General features: G+C 38.4%; 3 protein-coding genes across 5 annotated transcripts in view; 1 reads left to right on the top strand and 2 right to left on the bottom strand.

Annotated features, from left to right (window-relative positions):
• Nucleotides 1-309: 309 nt before the first annotated feature.
• On the bottom strand, nt 310-1,595 carry LOC137402265 (uncharacterized). The gene is made up of 3 exons (XM_068088784.1): nt 1,445-1,595; nt 764-908; nt 310-616 (listed from the first exon to the last, which is right to left on the bottom strand). The coding sequence occupies exons 1-3, from the start codon at nt 1,593-1,595 to the stop codon at nt 310-312; spliced, it is 603 nt and encodes a 200-aa protein (XP_067944885.1).
• A 988-nt stretch (nt 1,596-2,583) lies between these two features.
• Nucleotides 2,584-17,132, top strand: LOC137385914 (ATPase family AAA domain-containing protein 2-like). Of its 2 annotated transcripts, none has more exons than XM_068072526.1 (26): nt 2,584-2,701; nt 2,918-3,195; nt 3,295-3,341; nt 3,880-3,985; nt 4,170-4,391; nt 4,644-4,791; nt 5,128-5,230; nt 5,527-5,640; nt 7,968-8,076; nt 8,292-8,433; nt 8,635-8,783; nt 8,937-9,185; nt 9,309-9,399; nt 9,628-9,927; nt 10,165-10,294; nt 10,527-10,713; nt 10,824-11,009; nt 11,101-11,236; nt 11,355-11,548; nt 11,744-11,903; nt 12,064-12,186; nt 13,051-13,183; nt 13,604-13,757; nt 13,911-14,577; nt 14,676-14,935; nt 16,775-17,132. In XM_068072526.1, exons 2-26 carry the CDS (start codon nt 2,947-2,949, stop codon nt 16,817-16,819), a joined length of 4,404 nt encoding a protein of 1,467 aa, XP_067928627.1. In that variant the 5' UTR covers nt 2,584-2,701; nt 2,918-2,946; the 3' UTR covers nt 16,820-17,132. The 2 variants fall into 2 exon arrangements, with proteins under 2 accessions (XP_067928627.1, XP_067928626.1); XM_068072525.1 differs by having other exon boundaries at nt 3,880-4,081.
• Nucleotides 16,931-17,240, bottom strand: part of LOC137385915 (rRNA N6-adenosine-methyltransferase ZCCHC4-like) — a 50,179-nt gene continuing 49,869 nt past the window's right edge. For both annotated transcript variants that reach the window (XM_068072527.1, XM_068072529.1), the window contains one exon: nt 16,931-17,069. In XM_068072527.1, the coding sequence (XP_067928628.1) occupies nt 16,951-17,069 (119 nt within the window). In that variant the 3' untranslated portion in view covers nt 16,931-16,950. The remainder of the gene's footprint in view (nt 17,070-17,240) is intronic.

The raw sequence follows: 17,240 nt of genomic DNA, 5'->3' as shown, positions 1-17,240 counted from the left end.
ATTTACAACAGCAAATAATTTAAGCTGCCTTAACTCAGTTATGCCCAAGAAGTTCGTTCTCAATCCTTTCACCACGTATACCTCTGTCTCCATAAATCTATATTTACTTTCCAACTGAACACCTGCTTTACCGACTACTCTTAGCTTACGACCATCTATTCCCGCCAAAACAGTAGATGGCTCCTCTAGCCGTAGGTTCAGCCTTTCGGCCGTCCCCTCGGTTACAGTCGACACCTCTGCCCCAGTATCAAACGTAAATTCAACGTTCTTCCCATTGACCTTCAAAACCTGTACAATTCTCCTTTCTAGTCAACTGTCATCCTCATACTTGTCCCTAGGACCAGAGAACCTAACACTTCTGCCCTTACTACTATCTCGGTACCCTTCATACTGGCTCATCGCGCGCCTCTTTTTATACTTCTCCCCCTCAAACCTATCCATACTTTTGTCCCTGTACCTACTAGACTTGTCTCTCATCTCGCGGGGGCTTTCTCGGCCCCTGTACCTTTCCCTACTACTGTCCCTGCTACCATATTGCTCATAGCTATTATCTCGGCTACCTCCTGACCTCCTGCTGCTACCTCGTCTATCGTAACCTACATCTCCTCCCTTATCCCTACAATAACGGGATACATGTCTTCGCCGTCCACAAGAAAAACATTTAATGTGGGGACAACTCCGCATCTCATGGCCACTACCTCTGCAATTATAGCAAACTCTACCTTTACTTTCTCTACTGTTTTCTCCATGTCTAGAGACATACCTTTCCCTGCTATTGTCTCTATACTTCCTACTGCCACTGTCCTTGTTATACTCCCGGCCTCTTGTCCCATACCTGCTAGTATCATGCTCCTCACTACCATAATACCCTCTACTACTCCTAGGGCTACCCCTAGGGGAAGATCTACCTGCTGAATCATAACTTCTATCTCTATCATTACTCCTGTACTGCGCTCGGCTATCAAACTCTGATACCTTTGCTACTTCTCTCTTAACCTCACTCTTTAAATCGGTACTTCTACCCTCATTTCTCAAAAATCTATCAGAGTTGTTGGCCATTTCACGAGCCCTCAATGCCTCCTGCAATAACGCCCAAGTAAGATTGGCATTCTTCATTAAATCTCTGCTTACTTCTCTATCTCTCAACCCGTTAACCGCCACAATAAGGGCAAACCTTACCCTATCATTATCGTTAGTCACCTCTGCATATCTGCTCAAGCTCTCTACCCGTTGTAAATATTCTCTATCACTTTCCCCAAGTGTCTGCCTAGCCGTAAGGAACTTATGCCCCTTTACGAACATACTCTCTTGTCTACCATAATAATCCTGCAAACCTCCACTGCCCCTTCATAAGTAGAATTTACGCCATCTACGTCAAACCCTGCACTCCTCAATACCTCTCTACCACTGTGCCCAATAGCTCTCAATAGTGGCACTAACCTACCTCTCATAATAGGGCGCCTATTGTCACCTTCACCTTCGTAACCTCTTCTCTCAACAGCACTCTCAATACATAAATTCATCTCCTCTATAAACCTCTCCCACGACCCATCACCGTGCTCACCAAACACCAGCTTCGGAAACCCACTCTCCATCTCTACCCGACACAATATCGCTCTCGCCACAAATTCACTCTACCCCACTCGTATGAAATTAGTGTAATTCTCGCCTCCGAATACGTAATAAATATTTACACCTCAACAACACCGCTACTTCACCGCTACAACACCACCCTAACTCACGTCACCTCGCCTGCACGCCCGTGAAAGGGTCTATTCAACCGTTTCAACTTACCCCGCAACCAGAATAATTATCGCTAACGTTATATATAAAATTGTGGAAATTGGGGCAAAAATCTCACGCATTTTCATTTTTTCTTTGGGGTGATTGCGTGAGTCTCACGCCCAATGCGTGAGAGTTGGCAGGTATGAACACAAGCACTGTAGCTGGCAATTATTAGTCAGCAGCAAACTCCTTAAAATGATTGTACTTATTCTACTTCGATGTAGCAAATATATTATAATTGACATGAATTATCAGCGTTTCGTACCTTTTCCCAAGTCCCAACAATTATACATGTTCATACTTGGTTTAATCATAACCATATAAGCTTCACGAAGCTACCAGTATACGGCTCTGGGTTTATTAACCCTTGAGGCTCGAAATTACTGGTAGAGCGCGCGATAACTCATAGACTTAAAACCCAGCTATCACTTACCAAGAAAAGTCGATAGACTGTACGAAAGGTACGCACAGCTGTTTTTCGAAACTCAAACTAAAGTAAAGGTTCACCTATAGCGCGTCGCACCGGAAACTTATTTGCTAGGCGAATGGAATTTTCCTAATAATTTGAAAACAAATTTACAAAATTAGGTCGCGTGTTATGCAACCAAAATAAAATTTTAGTTAAATTGATTATGTGAATTAATTTTGTACAACATTTGTAGATCTAAAATTGTATCCTTAATTTAGGCAACAACTATCCTTAACTCAACGTTCCATCAAGAGTACATTTCATTTGCGACAATTTATTTAAACCAGTTCGCTCACCGTCTTTCGCTCCGTATTAGAAGTGCGCGCAGAAAGTCAGCTTTGGCTCATGTCTTCATTCATTGTTGTTTTGTGTATTGATGTATTCTCAGCTTCATTCACAAGCATGTCTCAATTAGGTAGTTATAAGCATACGCTTCACTCATAGTAAGTAAGTTCATTTCTTTGTCCAATAATTTAGCTCAAGCGTGAATCAAAAGTGCTTAAGACAAAATGACAGTACACTTTTAATGATCATAAGGCCTAAACTAGGGTTTGTTGGATTATTCATAAGTTTTTTTTCATTTATCTTTGTAATTATATATAATAATGCTTTAATATTGCCGGTAATAGAAAATGTGTAAGCTTGTCTTTTGCGTATTTGTAGGTTTCGCTCTTTAACAAAGTCTTCTGATCATGGTAAACTTCAGAAGCCGTCGCAAACTTGCTAGCAGTCGAACTCAAATTTCTCCCACATCAAGTGCAGGCCAACAACATTCTCCAGAAAATGTTTCCTCACATACACCTTTGCGTCACAGTCGTCGACTGCATCCAACTAATGACGGACTTTTTGTAAAACGAGAAATACTTGAACATTCGAAAAATCCAGACATAATACCGCAGACTCGCGCTAAGAAGGATTCGCTTGCAACAAAACAAACGACAGTAAGCTTTTACTTATATTTTTATTTTTGGACGTCAGCTGCCCCGTGAAATAATAGCTAAATCACAGGCTTTACTCAATTTCTTCTCATTTATTTGTAGCCAAATCTGTCAGAAAATAAAGGCATACCTACAAGAAGATCACTCAGGTACAAGAATCATCTTGCGTATCACAACGACGTTGTTTCCATGATAGCTAAGGCCTGTCATCGGATAGAAACTTCAACATCTGATAGAGAATTTTCATAAAATTACTCTAACCAAAGTTTGCAATCGATAACTGCTAATGATGTTAGGTCTACATCGGATGCCACATTAGTTTATAGCATTGGACTTGTATTAAACATTTAACCATAATTTAACCTTTTAATTAATGCGATATGTGTTTGGGCTATGGCAATTTCTTGGAGGCTCACTTGTCTGATGTCTACAAACAGTCCTTTGTTAGCTGTGGAAGGGACTTTGCAATGCATGCTTTTTTTTGGTAGCCGAATCGTGTTCTATAGGTGAGCCAAGTTCTTAAAAAAACACTACTTTTGCTTGTTTACTCATGAAATATATTGTGCTCACTAGTGCCAAGGGTATGATGTAAATAAAATTGTTTATATCGTACAATAATATTTGAGCTCATGTTAATTATGCCAGAAAATTACAAAAAAACATCAACGTTGAATTTTCGTTCCGCAGGTCTGTCGGACAAGTGGAACCCGATTTAAAGCTGGGAAGGGAAGATGGAAGTAGTCATGAGGAAGAAGGACATGAAGAGCGCAGAAGAAGCTCTCGACAGAAAAAAGTAATGTATAATTCATATAATGAGGCAGCCATCACTCCTCTGTACCCAGTGAGAAGAAGCAAGGAAAAGATGAATGACATGTCAGTTCAACCCGAGGTTAGATAAGTCATCACATTTATTTAGTTGCATGTCATAGATGCATTCATTAATTTTAACTACATACTGATTGCTTCTGATTGGCAAGGTGAAGACAAACGGAGTTGGCGCGGACATGTATACAATAGTTAAGCGGACTCGGAGAAAAATCAAGAGGGACATGTATGGCATGCCGTTAGTTGAGGAAGAAGAAAAATCTACTGAAGAAGAAACAGAACAAGAGCGCACGGGGAGTGAGGACGATGAGAACACGGGGAGTGAGGACGATGAGAACACAGGCAGTGAGGACGATGAAGGAGCGAAAGATGAAGTGAGAATGAGATGCGCTTTCCTACTGTTTCATGCATTTGTGCTTTTGAGACTGCAAAATGTTTTGAATATTACAGTTTGTTATAATCAGCTATATGTGCTGTCATTTACTTTTGAGTCAAGATGCTACCTAGTAGCAGCATTTGTAGCAGAGCATTTATTACAACCGTTCAATACAAGTATTGAAGTAGTGGTAACGGAGAGCCGTTGATTCAGAAGATACTCATGTCGGTACATTTCTGGGTGCATTCAGGAAAATGATGATGAAGAGGAGGAGGATGAAACACCCGGACAGTATAACCTGAGACATAGACGATTTAGAACTAAGGCTAAATCAACTGCTGCCAAGTATAACCTGAGACTTAACAAACCGCGGACAAAGTTATATGAGGCAACAATAGGTAATGGCTTTTTTCTCTATTCCACAAATCGTTAGATGTATTAGCGGGATGTTTTAAATGATGTTTACATATTTGAAGTTGATGTTCATCGACATGTATGATATAGACATATTCGTCGACAGATATAATATAGATGGTGATTTCAGATGATCCATGATTGTTCTTATACCAGCGCATTCACTGAATAGATGAACTGTAAAATTATGGCTAATTCTTTAAAGCAAGCGTTGGCTTATGAAGCTTAAAGAATCTCTAATTATTCTTGCTAATGGTTGAAGATAATGACAACCTATTTACTACGCATTATACACTAATACTTTTTGGAATGATTTCAAGAGAAAAGACCAACACACTTAAACTACTTTAAGATGACATCTCCCAAGAGGTACCAGCAAAGCAGTGAGATTACATTCAAAAGTCCTGCTCATCGCCATCACAGGTAGAGTCTGTTTCCTTCTCACTTACCCACTTATTTTTCCAGTTCTCTTCTGTCCTTGCAAGCCCGGTAGTCTAATCTCAATCCTTACCTTCCTTGCTGCCTCTTCACTTTTTCTGCTCTCCTATCATCTTCTCTCTTTTTTCTTTTTCACCGTCTTTTCTCTTATCCGATTTTCTTACCTGCCTTTCCATGTTCAGTATTTCGTCACAAAAACATTTCTGTCGGATGACTTTTTTGATGATAGCTACTCTATGACTAATGTTTGGATTGAATGTACAAATCATATTTGGTTGTAGGAGAAAGCGAGCCAGTCATAGAACCTCATCAACTTCAAGCAGTGGCAGTGAAAGTGAAGATGAAAGGAGATTCTCCCGCAGAAAGAACAAAAGTATGGCCAAGGCTCGTCAGAGGTATGTTCTGCTATGCATTTTTAACCATTGTCTGTGTTTCTGATTTTATACAATATTTACATATGTAATAATTTTAAAGCTAAAGTTTTATGTACATCAAAAGGCTTTTTACATGTTGAAGTAAATTACTGTTAGACTTTGGCCACATTTTCTATTCTTTGGTTGTTCATGAAGATCTTCTATGTGCTCCACACATACATCTTTTTATCAAAGGCAGTATACCAGTACACTTTTCAGTTTTAATATGTGTCGCGATCTCAGAAACCATGGTTAAGTCGCAAATCACGACGTTGAATTATCCGACTTTGAAGCTGTACTAACTGAATATATAATATTCCAGCTGATGCAAAAAGCAGTGAAAGTAAAGGGAATAATGATGATAATATCTTAACGATTCTTATAAGATTATTATAATATTTAATTATAAGAATAATTATTCGATTTTATATGATTATTATAAGATTTAATTACAAGAATAACTATTCGAATTTACAAGATTGGAGTATATAGTGTCCAATGGTGCTCAATATGTTACTGTTAATATTTTTTAAGGTTTTGTTGGTGATACTACTGCTGTGCCCAAAATCGTGATACTGCCAAGCCGTTTTAATATCTGCAAAATTAAAAATAAGTAATACATTTTCTGGTAGATATACAGCTATTTCAATGACAGCCAGCTAAAATCTGTTTAGATTTTTAAATTCAGCATACTTTTTTTGTACAGTCATACTTCAACTTACGAGCTTAATGCGTTCCGAGACTGAGCTCGTATGTCAATTTACTCGCATGTTGGTGCAATTTATTTATATATAGAACAATTAAATATATATTTATTGGTTTCCATACTCTGTAAATGCAAATAAAACACTCAAAACAAGATATTGTAACAGAAAGAACATGTTGATTATTGTCCTAACTTACCACTTGCTTTCAAAAAGCAACAAATAAAAAATAATGCAAGGAAATGTGTTAAATTAAAATGTAAAATTAAATACATACAATAGCAGCTAACGCTAGCATTTGCCAGAGAGAGATATATAAGTTATCCTTCATTACAACAGTTGACTTTGATAAATTTGGATTTTATCAAAGTCTTAAAAGACAAACTTAGAAGCAAATCTAAAAGCAAACTTTCATTTTTAACTTAACGTAATTAAAATTTCTTCGGCGTTCATAGTTTGAAGTTTCTCGCTAGTTAGCTAATTTTTCCTTTGTTTCGCTTTCACGACTAGCCGGCCGTTTTAAGATGAACCTATCTAAGGACGTTTGCCTTTGTCGCCCTTTCAACATGTCGCGATTAGGACGAACACAGGTGTCGTCACAAAGGTTTAATGCACGACCACTAGCCAACTTGTCCGAATGTCTATTTTTATAGTTTTGATAGATAGCAACAGCCTTTTCAAATAGCGTCGTTTCAGTTACGCTGTCACCGGCCAATTGTTTATCTTTTATCCAATTAAATGCCTGAGCGGTCTCTCCATCAGCGGTGGTGAAGATCGCCGCGCCGTTTAGAAACTACGGTTAGTACTTTTGCGAGCTAAATGCCCTGGATATAATCCTTCTGTTTGATAATTGTGGATGTATTTCTGTCATATTGCTGAGTTAGCTCGATCATGCATACAAATTTCGCATATTTTTCAATAATTTTCCGTTTAATATCAATTGTTATCATTTGCTTTTTCTTTGCATTATTTTTCATTTTACTGGAAAACTTTCGGTCTACGCACAGTACTTTTAATTCACATAATTCTGCACTGAAAAGCGTGCACAAAAACACGGTACAAAAGTATAACCTGTGCAGTTGAAAAATACAGATTGATGCTGTTGTCATAAAACACCTCCGGCATATTTGGCAGCTGACTCACGTGCTCGTATCTCAAATATGGCTCGTATGTTAGTGCTAAACCTTGCTTAAAAGTTGGCTCGCATCTCAAGTTTCTCATACGTTGGAGCACTCGTAGGTTGAAGTATTACTGTATATAAATATAGAAATCTAGATAAATATCACAACTTCTTGATAGCGGTTGCTATGACGTTTTGAAATGTAAACAAAATTGTGCATTGGTTTTCGTTTCTCAAACTTAAACACCAGTTTTCTCAGAACTATGTTTTCGCACTAATGGTGAACATTCATTCAGTTTATTGACCATAAAATCTGCTGTAATTAAGCTGGAATCAAAATTTTTTTGCAAAATTACTGAGAATTTTCTCCTTCTGTAAGTGTAGTTAACTCCAAATCTCACACCTTTGACTTAACCATGGTTTCTGAGATCATGACCTAGATTACATATGCTTCTATCGGCTGATGGTTATCGTTGCACAAATAGGTGCCTGCCTATGAACCTCATACAAAGTGATTTGACCCACACGATGAAGGATAGGCAGCGGATTGGTGCAAGTCTAGCTGACATCGATCCAATGAGCATAGATCGATCGGTGAGTCCAGAATCATTGCTCACTTGTAACTCCTGGTTATGCTTTCTTGGCTCTACATCGTGTCATCATCAGAAATGTAATTGATGCCACTGCATTTTGGCAACATACATGTACATGTAGAATAATGGCAAAGTATGCTTACTGGCTTTTTTCTTCATTTCAAATAGCTCTGTTTGTTTTGCCATCTATCCTCAATCAGTTTTTTGTGTGCGCAGGTCACATTCGATAGCATCGGAGGCCTTACTGAACATGTTCAGGCTTTGAAAGAGATGATAGTTTTTCCTCTTTTATATCCAGAAGTGTTTGAAAGATTCAAGATATCTCCTCCACGCGGTGTTCTTTTTCATGGGCCTCCAGGTTTGTGACATCCCTGCATGATAGTGGCCTCATTCCTATTCGCCTGTTGTAGTTTGATGAAATACAAGCATGATTGTGGAGTTTTTGGAAAATAATTTTTGTGTGAATGACTTTACTTCATGTGCTTTTAGTATAGTTTATCTAGTTAGTTTTAATTACCTTTAGATAGTATAGCTATTAGTTCATTGTAATCCTTTTCAGGTACTGGCAAGACCTTGGTGGCTCGAGCTCTAGCCAATGAATGCAGTACCGGAGAGAAGAAGGTCGCCTTCTTTATGAGAAAGGGGGCAGATTGTCTAAGCAAATGGGTGGGCGAGTCAGAGCGGCAGCTGCGCCTTCTTTTTGACCAGGTACACTACTTGTGATTTTTTGGATTTTTAAGCGAACTAATCCCTACATATAATGAATTGATTTTAACCGATCTATTTTTAGAAATTTTTGATAGCATTTGTGGCATAATTCTTGAGCAGCCCCTTGTCTGAACTACAAATTGCTTCCTATAGGCCTACCAAGTACGCCCTTCCATCATATTCTTTGATGAAATTGATGGGTTGGCACCAGTCAGGTCCTCGAGACAAGACCAAATCCACTCATCAATAGTATCCACTCTGCTTGCCCTCATGGATGGCCTGGACAGTCGAGGTGAGGTGGTTGTAATTGGTGCCACTAACCGTATCGACTCTATCGATCCTGCACTAAGAAGACCCGGTCGTTTTGATAGGGAGTTTCTGTTCAATCTTCCACCTGTCCAGGTAATCATTCTTGAAGCTACCCTGATACTGTTTGTCCATGGATTTGTTGTAGCTGGTGTCATTGCATGTTGTTCACTACTGTTTAGTCTTCTGCGCTCTGACCTCAATCGTCTCTACCGACAGGCTCGAGCTGAAATACTTAGGATTCATACAAAAGAATGGAACCCACAGCTATTGGACAGATTTATTGTAGAAGTGGCATCTAAGTGCAATGGTAAGTCGATTCATATGTGCTGTATCAAATACTGTAATTTTGTTTGATCACTTCATTTTATTGCAATGTGTTAAAGCTTTAAATTCCTATCCCACTCTTTTCTTACATCACTGAACCAAAATGATATTGCTGTCTCAGTTGGCTGTTGCATTTTTAAGCATACTTGTGAAGATATTGTAGATGTCCTATTGTAGCCAGTCCCTAAGCTTGTCCACACTGTTAATACAGGTTACTGTGGAGCCGATTTAAAGGCTCTGTGCACAGAAGCTGCTCTGCACGCACTCCGAAGGAGGTATCCACAAATATATAACTCCAAGGATAAATTACAGTTGGATGTTACAAGTATAGATATCAGTGCTGCTGACTTTCATCATGCCATTAGTAAAATTGTGCCAGCAGGTCAGCGCGCTGTCGTGTCACCAGGCAGACCGCTTTCAGTCATCATCAAACCTCTTCTTAAAAACCAATTTGATACTCTCGTTAGCATGCTTAGCTCAACATTCCCATTCATCACCCAGCATGAGACTAGTGAGTTGTCTTCTTTCTCTCACTTGTTATAAAAGCTTGTCATTTGTTGCTGCTAGGAAGCTGTATCATTGAGATGGGCTATTGTTATAAACTCTTCAATGTTGCTACCCGCTGCAAATATATTAATTGGTGTTATGTTGTTAGCGTAGTTTAATAATTAATTTCATTGGCTAATAAGAAATTCTTGAAGACGCTCCTTACCAAAAACATGATGCGCCATTCTTGTTCATTTTGTAGCCTGTGCAACTACACATCTCTTGGAATCTATTGTCACTGACTCTAGCACTATTCCAGTTACTGAATGCTTTAAGGGCAAAAGGAAGTCTAAGCAAGAAGTGGACTCGGACCTCTTTCTTGATTTCACAATGTATGTCCGTAACACATGATCTATTATTAGCAAATTATGATCCTCTTGATTTGTTAGTAGTAACTTAGATCATGGGTAAGATGAATACTGCCATACCTAGTATCATTGCAGACATGCAAATTTAGGTCTCAAATTATTGTGTTTGGCTGGTTTTCTTGTACTGTAAAATAGCTGTAAAATAATTCAGATTATCAGAATTAATTGGACATAATGGGTAATATTCTTGTTTCAGAGCTGCATACAGCAGACCCATAATTAGTCGTCCACGTATGCTCTTGCATGGAAGTTCTGAAAATGGGGTGAGCGCACACCTAGCACCCGCCATCCTTCACCACATGGAGAAGGTTCCAGTACACCTGTTGGACTTGCCAACTCTTTATGCTAACAGTGCTAAAACAGCAGAGGAAGCTTGCTCTCAGGTATACATTATGCAGTTTCAACCCTTTTTTCATTACTGCACAGGTTAGCATGCTTGTTCTTAGTTTTGTTAACTAGCTTAGTAGATGAACTATAGCAATAAACTTTGCAGGTCTTTCGAGAGGCTAGAAGGAGCACACCTAGCGTCGTATATATACCTCAGATAGACAAGTGGTGGAGGGTGCTTAGTGACACCATGCAGGCCACATTCCTTATGTTGCTCAACGACATGGACCCTCTTTTACCCATTCTTCTGCTAGCGACATCAGACATCTCGCCTTACTCACTTCCCACAGAGGTAGGTGGGACAATAGACTAGAGAGCTGACAGAGCGTTTTGCATAACGTGCGTGGTGTTATCAGGGTTAAGTATAAGATCTTTGTTTGTAGATCAGAGGGCTTTTCTCTTTACATTCAAAAGAAGTATATGAGGTGAGGAAACCGACTGAAGGAGAGGTCCGAGTATTCTTTGAGGATCTGCTTCTACATCAGACTTGTGTGCCACCAGCTAGGAGAAAGCAAGCTGGTAGGTAGTGTCAATGTAGAACCTTTTTTTGCTCCAGGCTCTCAATGTCTCTTTTTCCCATCACCAGTCTTGATTCTATCTACTTTACTCGCATCCATTGGAATGGTTTTAACTGCAGCTCACAATCTGCTTGAGGAGTTACCCAAGGCTCCTATCACCAAGCCAACATTGACAGCTATTGAGGAAAAAGCTCTATGGGAGCAAGAAGAGAGCATATTGAGGGAGCTAAGGCTGTTTTTGCGAGACATGCTTAACAAACTCTCTCGTGACAGGAAGTTCAACATCTTTTCTAAACCAGTTGATGATGAGGAGGTGAGGGAGTGTATAGGAAAGCAGAATTTTTTGTGTTATGTAACCGTAGCAAACAGTTGCTATAATATCAGAGACGTTGGATATCGCATAACCATTTTTTTAATGAAACATACTAAATGGGTATTAGTATTGTGGGAACCTCCCATTCATCCTATGGCATATTATATTTCTATTTCTGAATCGCATGAATTCTAGGTGCCTGACTATTATGAGATAATTAAAACTCCTATGGACTTGTCCAAAATGATGTCTAAAATCGACTTGCACCAATACCAGGCTTGCAAGGAGTTTCTTGACGACATTGATCTTATTTGTGCCAATGCCCTGGAATACAATCCTGCGGACTCAGTTGCTGGTAGGTAGCTCGCTCTCTCTTTCTCTTGCCTTCATTTTTACCTTTTGTCATGTTCATAGGTTATGAGGCTGTAATACTTCATGTGGAATTGAATGTTTATTAGATTTCGTATAACGATTTCATAATATATGCTTTATTTTATGGTTTTGCACCATACTAGGTCGTGCCATTCGACATCGGGCATGCGCTCTCAAGGACACTGCCCATGCGCTTATAGACAATGAGTTGGATGAGGATTTTGAAAAGCAGTGCAAGGAGATCGTTGAGTCGAGGTGTGGACGGGGTGAGTCATTTAGAGTTGAGGTGTCAATGGGGCGAGTCATTTTGATGGATTAGCAAAACTGTTTATGAATTTTGCTACAAACACTGGTGCAGATCCCTAGCTTTTTCCAACACTAATGCTTTCCTTGAAAACTAATCAGTACACAATAAATAAGCAGGGCTTGTGACAAAAAATTCATTTTAGCAAATGGGGACCAGTGCCATAGGTCTGTATCTAGTATGTATTTAGAAAATTTAACACTGCATGCCACAAGCCACATTAGAGGAGTCTCTTCCTAAAGCAATTATCCTCTGTATTTAATAAGCCATCAACTTGCTATATGTAGAAAAACCATGTAAAATCTAATCTAGAGCATCGTCAATGTATTATTGTTGTAAATGCCTAAGAGCTCCAGTTAATGTTTCATACCTTCAGTTAGAGTCGATCTCAAGAATATTTTGTTAACTCAGCTTTAGGGAAGCAAATTTTTTTGATTCATTATTCATAAGTTTATTAGGCTGCTGCCATTTGATTGTTTCTGTGTTTCCAGCCCTAATATATCACTTATTCGCTAGAACAAAATAAGGTCATCTCGGACTGTGGATAGCCACAGCTGCAGATGTAAACTGTAGATTATTAACTTGAATGAACAGATGCGTCAGACTGTTTTGTGTTAAAAATCTGGCAATATAGGAAATATTTGTGTTTACTTGCAAGCAATACTCTATAGTGAACATGCATCAATATCTGACTGACTTTACACTCATGTTTCGCATTCAATGTATGTTGAGAAGGCATTGCTCTGCTGTTTACCATGTGACAAGCCTGTCACTTGCCTTTGTATTTCATTGTTTGCAGTCTATTGGTTGGTTTCAATTTATTCAGGTCTAACCCCAACCAAAGCTGCACCCAAGTACTATCACACAAAGTCCATAGTAACTCCATTAACATCTAGCTCTGTTAGGTATAGTAAACGTCTGAGGAATGAAGAGGCTGACAGTCACCCTGCCTCATCAAGGTAACTCATCTTTAGGCTAAATCTCCTCTCAGCTCAAATTATATCTAGCACAATACCTTTTTGAAAGAATTTTCACCCCATTAGCAAATATCGGGAAATGCATAGCATTTGTGGCTAGTTATAAAATGTTTTAAGATTAAAAATCTTCAGTGTGGATTAGCAGAATCATCAGTAACATGAAGGAGAATTACACCATGGTTTGTGTTATTGTAAGTAGTGAGTCAGCAATGTTTTGTCATTATAAATAGTCATTTGTTGTCTGTAGTCACCTGCAGATATCTGCAATCAGTCAAATCTCTTCATGTCATGTTTTTCTCTTTATATTTCACAAACTTCTGAATGCTTAATGCAATAAAACATCTCAAACTGGAAAATGTTGCTGGTTGTTTCACACATAATTGTGTTTGGTTTGTTTTATAGCAATCAAGCATCTAATCAGCGTTTAGGAAGAGCATCGCATGACATCACCCAGGATGATATACACAGTCCACCTCGAAAGAAAAGAAAGAAAAGTCGGTGGGCGCTTGGATTTTCCCACAAACACAAGAAGTCTCGACGTAGAGCAAATGTTGAGGTATTTGTGTATTACAGCCTACCAACTTTTCAATTTTCCTCGCTAGCCCTATGCTCATTAAATTCACACTCCTGCAGCTAATCTTCTGCTTTCCCCTTTCACTATGAAGTGGATGCTGAAGAACTATCTTGTGGTTACTTCTCTTTCATGTAGGAAGAAAGCGAAGAGGCGGAAAGCAAACATGATGAAACAGAGGAGCACGATGAAACAGAGGAGCCCAACGTAGCCATTTCAGATGAGGCCAAAGGCAAGGAAAATGCTATGGGTTCACAAGCTGATAAGCAGGAGCAAGGTGGACTAATAGAGGTTTCTCAAAACAGTAATAACACAGCTAGTCACAGCTCTCGCAGCTCAAGTTCAGATGAAGTACCTCTCATCAATGGTCTAAACACAAGCACTGTTGATGGTCAAATTCCTTCTTCACCAGAGACTGAAAACACTTCACCAGAGACTGAAGACACTGTCAATGTCAGTACAGACATAGTTGAGACCTCATCAACTCTGTGTAAACTGGAAAACAACGATAAGGAAGACCCAGACACTATCTCTAATGATATTGACCATGTTGTCGCAAGCCCGTCCCATCATATAGATAACAATACACCTAGCGAAAGCCCAAAAGAAAACGGAGAGGTGCCATCGCTTGCCAATGTCTCTGGTATGACTGAGGAAGAAGATATCTTCCATGAAGGTGCCACCGATTCTATCCAGATAAAAGCCGTTGATTCATTCAAATCCAACACATTGCCCAATCCACAAGCTGGTAGTCATGGTGATAGTTCGGTTGTATCTACTCCAATAATCAAGGAGAAAGTATTGGGTAAGATGTATTGGGTAAACAATCAAACTATTGTTTATTATTTTTATTCGTTGGCAATAAATGCATAGTACTATCCTTGCACGAACGGCTCATTGTAGAGGTGGAAATGGAGGTTTCTATGGCTAAGCGAAAGACCCGTTCAATGACTTCAGATCAACAGCTCAATAAATGCTGGCAAATCGTTGAAGAACCAATTCCTGCCTTCAACATAGACGAAACCCAACTTCCATTGCTGCTAGATGCCGCAGTGAATGTTGGACGACATTGCAGCTTAGTAGAGCTCGAGAAACTCTACAGTCTCCTTGCTCAGCGTGTGTATCACCACCGCGCCTCCTATGACAGAAGTCTTCTCCTGCAGGTTAGTCTTGGGACAGCTCCTTTTTGGGCTTTTGTGAGCCATTGATTAATTTATTTTATAATAAAATGGCCAATTGCTTTAGCACCATGAAACTTTAGGCAGCAAAAGTAAACTTTATAAAGCATTGTGCATACACCAAACTTTATGCAACAATTAATAAATTTGTTTATGGTTCAGAAGGTAAGTTAATAAAAAAATGTATTTTCTGTAATTTAGTAGAAGTGAATCTTTCCAATATTTTAATTTTTGGGATTGTATACAGTGTAGCATGAAATTAATATTCATCATAGCTTTTTTTTAATTAAGTCAATTCCAATAGGTGTATAACATCATACTAAATTGCAGAGTTGGGCACTTGAGTTAACACGTTTGCTCGAGCAAGCCTTGAGGCTTACTTCACCAATGAATTAAAAAGAATTGATTCTTTTACTTACTGTAGAATTGAATTGACTCGGAGCATCCTACCAGTAAGAATTGAGTCGGCTCTTTACTGTCAACATAGACGAATTGACTCGATTCTCTATTTTCAATAAGCAAAACAACTCGAGTCAAAATGAACCAATCATTCCCTTTATAATTACTGCAATGATTTTCTGTCATGGAGAGTAGTGTGTTACTTGATGTACACAAAAGCAAAGATGTCAGTGCAGTCCCATGTTGCCACCCGCACACGTTTTTAAATAACTTTGATATTAGTGCGTATATTTAATTGGTCAATAATATGTACTACACACTAGCTTTATGGTTTGCCTGCGCACTGCCAATAAGCTTATTTCTAAGCTTTATAGAAGCTCGCGAATATTGTTCATTCTACCGAAAAGCCATTATAACGACTCGCCTTTGTACCTATACAAAAACAGCGATCATGGATCGCAGTGTTATCAGACCCACCCAAAACTTTGCCACAACAAATTGAGGAAGTTAGGCTATCATTGCACCAAAAAAGAACCAGTTGCATAGTTTTTCCTTTACTCATGAAACACGGCATAAAATCATGGTTTTAATTTTTTATATGTCCTGTTTAGGATGAATGATAGAAATATTGTAAACAGCAACCTGAATGTAATTCTGCTAGTGATCTTTCAACACTGGGCTAATGGTATTTTGGCTACTACATTTTTATATATAGATGTGTGTCTACGTTTTGGTGAAACTGCAAAACGATAGCATTTTTCTTTCAAAGCAGATTTTACTAAACTATAAATTATTAAACATTCCTTTTGTTGTTCAAATGCATTGATTCTTGTGCAGAAAAGTGTAGCTAAATTTAGCAATTATGGATTATTGTTATTTTGATATGTCATAGGTCATTTTGTGAAAGAATTGAGAGATAATTGATTGTTTATTTGGGAGAATTGACTCGAATCAGTTTTAAAAGCCTTATAAATGCCGCCGCTAAATTGGATGGATAATTTTTAATAAAATTATAAAATCATGAGTTATTATCATGAAGTTAATGTCTGCATTTGGTTTATGAAAACTAGAATAGAAATGGTAGTTGAAGATTAAGGGACTATATTATGCTTTTTAAAATTATTAAAAACGGTTGGACTTCGGAGGCTAATATTTAGTGGCACGACTGGACTATAGAGTTAACAAAATTGAAGAGAGGGACCGGATTGGACAAAATGTGTAGTTTTTTGGAAACTGCATTTTTAGATATAATACCTGTTGCTTTATTCATATCATATAAAAGTAATTCGCACATCGAACATAAACTAGCTTAAAATGATGATCGGACAGAACATTTCCATTTCATGACTACCATGTTAAAACTTGGTCTGTAAGGTTACATTGCCAGTTAACTCACAGCACTGCTTTTATTTGTTTTATTTGCAGGAATTGAGAGATGTCTTGAATGAATATGTGAGAATTCAAAGCTAACTCTTGCTGGTCACTATGCAGTCTCCACTTCTAACTTTATAGTTATCTCACAAAAGATCTTGTCCAACTGACTTTTATGTTCCTTTGATGCATTTTACCCAGACTGATTTTACGGCTCCATATGGTGTTTGTCACTTGGCCTTTTTCCTCTGTATCTGTCCGCGCCGTTTAAGCTCGGTCCTAGGCAGCTTCCTTTTATTTGGCTGCTCCAAAAAAACCTTTTGTCTCGCCAATTTTATTGTTGCATCACCTATAATATTCCACATATCCTCATTATAATCATTTTGTAAATATATTCTTTGGACCAAATGTATCCGTTCTGTCTATACCATATCAATTTATAAACAAGCTTAAATGCTCGAGAAAATAAAACAAATGGCCACTAAAATCACTAATAAAATTATAATGGATGGTGAGAGAA

The sequence above is a fragment of the Watersipora subatra genome, chromosome 1 (genome assembly GCF_963576615.1).
Source record: "Watersipora subatra chromosome 1, tzWatSuba1.1, whole genome shotgun sequence".
NCBI lineage: Eukaryota > Metazoa > Bryozoa > Gymnolaemata > Cheilostomatida > Watersiporidae > Watersipora > Watersipora subatra.
This window is presented reverse-complemented; position numbering and strand designations above follow the sequence as displayed.

What these genes read in the sequence shown, in the direction of transcription:
- LOC137402265 (XM_068088784.1), bottom strand. Translation starts at nt 1,595, where the DNA reads ATGGAGAGTGGGTTTCCGAAGCTGGTGTTTGGTGAGCACGGTGATGGG. An exon ending in TAGGCGCCCTATTATGAGAG is followed by an intron (nt 909 to 1,444) that starts GTAGGTTAGTGC and finishes ATGATTCAGCAG; the next exon opens with GTAGATCTTCCCCTAGGGGT. An exon ending in AGAGACAATAGCAGGGAAAG is followed by an intron (nt 617 to 763) that starts GTATGTCTCTAG and finishes CCGTTATTGTAG; the next exon opens with GGATAAGGGAGGAGATGTAG.
- LOC137385914 (XM_068072525.1), top strand. Translation starts at nt 2,947, where the DNA reads ATGGTAAACTTCAGAAGCCGTCGCAAACTTGCTAGCAGTCGAACTCAA. An exon ending in TCCTGCGGACTCAGTTGCTG is followed by an intron (nt 11,904 to 12,063) that starts GTAGGTAGCTCG and finishes GCACCATACTAG; the next exon opens with GTCGTGCCATTCGACATCGG. An exon ending in AGTCACCCTGCCTCATCAAG is followed by an intron (nt 13,184 to 13,603) that starts GTAACTCATCTT and finishes TTTGTTTTATAG; the next exon opens with CAATCAAGCATCTAATCAGC.